Source organism: Montipora capricornis, chromosome 8 (genome assembly GCF_036669925.1).
Source record: "Montipora capricornis isolate CH-2021 chromosome 8, ASM3666992v2, whole genome shotgun sequence".
NCBI classification, from domain to species: Eukaryota; Metazoa; Cnidaria; class Anthozoa; order Scleractinia; family Acroporidae; genus Montipora; species Montipora capricornis.
In genome coordinates this window covers 16,198,342-16,200,841 of record NC_090890.1, presented here as the reverse complement: position 1 = coordinate 16,200,841, position 2,500 = coordinate 16,198,342, and the positions used below count along the sequence as shown (strand labels likewise).

General features: G+C 41.0%; 1 protein-coding gene across 1 annotated transcript in view; it reads left to right on the top strand.

Annotated features, from left to right (window-relative positions):
* Positions 1–1,969, top strand: part of LOC138014426 (uncharacterized) — a 2,736-nt gene extending 767 nt beyond the window's left edge. Inside the window, exon 1 of the mRNA XM_068861493.1 lies at positions 1–1,969. This exon is cut by the window's left edge and continues 767 nt beyond it. Within this exon, the coding sequence (XP_068717594.1) occupies positions 1–660 (660 nt within the window). The 3' untranslated portion in view covers positions 661–1,969.
* Positions 1,970–2,500: the final 531 nt, after the last annotated feature.

Here is a 2,500-nt window from a genome sequence, read left to right as displayed (position 1 = left end):
ATTAGGAAAAATTTGGTTCAGTTTGCTCAGTTCACAGACACCGAATTGTTTGAATTTTTGTTTGCCGAGGCTCAAAGTCGGCAATGTGACCTAGGAACTACAAGATCAGATCAAATAAGCCGTGAGAAAAGTCACGCGCTCAAAGATGAAAAAGGTCTGCCGAGACGATTTGAACTCAACAAGGAAAAGCCTTTTTTCAACAATTCGTCAGAAAGAATAGCATATACATGTGAAATAGATGCGCGTGGTCATCTTGGAAAATGTTCTTCAAAACCCTTTGCTCGGGTAGCAAATGTTTCTGGAGATTATCCCATAAAGCAGAAGGAATCTTGCCGAACATCAGTTCAACAGTTAATGTTAATTTATGCAGAACAGAACTCCCCTTCATTTAGACGCGGTGTACCTGCCCGCAAATGCACAGAAAAATGGCCTCAGGATTTTAACACAGAAGCTGACGACGAGTTTGATTTCAGCCGATTGCCTTCGGGTGTGCAACCAAACCAAGTGGAAAGTCTGACTGATCTGCAGTTACGATTGAAATACGGTCGCAATGTCAGAGCAACCAGTATGCAGGTGCCGACATTACCGTCCCTGTCAGGAGTAGGGCGGGGGAAAATCAAGAGAACGAGATCCTCCTCTGTTATGAAGGTTAAATCTTAGGAACTCGGTTCTTCTTTTAAAAAGATGCGAGGGTGGATATAACTTCACAATGCAAGGAAAATATTAAGCGAAAAGGTTTTAAAACTTTTAATGGCATTCTAAGAGTCCTTGGTGGCCAAAGAAGGGTGATCAAGATTTATGGTGTATTTTCTCATTCTATTGCATTCGATAAACCCTTAGTGAGCTAAAAATTGTGACTGCGAGCCTCCTTTCGCAAAGTTAACATGGATGACCATTCAGTCTGACTCACATCTTGAAAACAGTCTTCTTCTGTGAACAAATCGTTAAGAAAATGATGCTCAAACTGGTTGTTGTTACATGCAATGATCACTTTTGTTGTGCTGGGATTGATATTGACTGTACATCGACTGTGAGGTAACCAGGAAAAATACGCTACAATCAAGAAAATAAATCCCCAGCCAAAAGCCAGTCTTGTTCTCACCTGTATGTTTTCGTGCTACAACAACACTTCTGGGTGGGGAGGGGTGGGAGACGTTTGTCGAAAGTGCCGAAACTTTTCACGCATATTTCGAAGGGCCTTAAAACGCTTTGTATCTTCAAAAGGAAGACGTTTTAAGTCATGCAACTTTGCAATAGTTTTGTTTTCTAAGGTCTTGGAAACAAAATGAAAGATCCATATTTCATAATAACCAGATTTTAGTTTCACGAATTGCTTTTCGGGCCCAAAAAGTTTTCGGGGCTTCTGAGAGAGGCCTTGACCCCATCAGAATTTCAAAGGCCGGAGACCTTTAACCGGTGGATAAGTCACTAGCTTTCCGACAGTTTCAATCTGTACAAAAGTTTCATTTGACCGTGAATGTGCACACCCTAAGCACATATGAGTCAGTAAAGGGGAGGACGAAAACCTGGGCCAACGTTTAACGAGGAGTATATTTTATTCTCTGGATAGTGACCTTTCCATGGATAAAGTTCTCCGGCCGACCTTTGAACAACACAGGCCTGATAAAAGATTAAGTTTTGCAAATTTCGCTAACGATACGCATTTCAATGTCAGAAGCCCTTAAAGTAGTTTCTAAAGGGCGTGGCTCGGGGGTTGCAGGGAGTAAATAGGGAGCTTACGAAACGACGACGCTACAAAACAATAGGTTTTGTGAGCAAAAACAATGGCTCTGCACGCTCTGCACGTGCGTTTTACATTTTGGTACATTTCTTTGCCGTCATCTCCTAAATGACGACGTGAAATGACCAAATTCAATGTTCTGTGGAGGACGTTAGCACATAACGATGAATTTTCAGTTTTCTGTCTACGCTTCCAACCCATTCATATCAGTTTAGGGACGGACCATTAGAAAAGTGATGGGGGAGGGGGGGAGGGGGGGGGGGGTGGGGAAAAAACCAAAAAAAAATTCATGCAAGGGAAAATGCCAAGAAAAAAAATTCGCGCAAAGAAGAAGGTAAAGAAAAAAAAAATTCATGCAGAAGGAAGGTCCAATTCTTGGATTTCACATGACGTCACGGCCGCCATGTTGGTGTCCCCAAACAATGAAATGGCGGCCATGTTGGTGTCCCGATCCAATCCTTCGGGAATTGAAAGCTATTATTATGCTAACGTCTTCTTTTGTTTTCGTTGAGAAACATGGCTGTTGATCACGTGAGTGAAACCCAAGAATTGTGACTTTTATTTAATAATTATATAATATTTGCCAGTGTCTATTAAAAATAATTCTTATTCAAAATATTCTTGAGGCCTTACCCCAGGCTCTGCTATATTATTATTAATAAATAAAGACATCTAGTGTACTGAGGTATTTTCCTCACACTGAATGAAATGACAAATTAAAGGTGACATAACTTGATTCACACTACAATAGCATGTTAA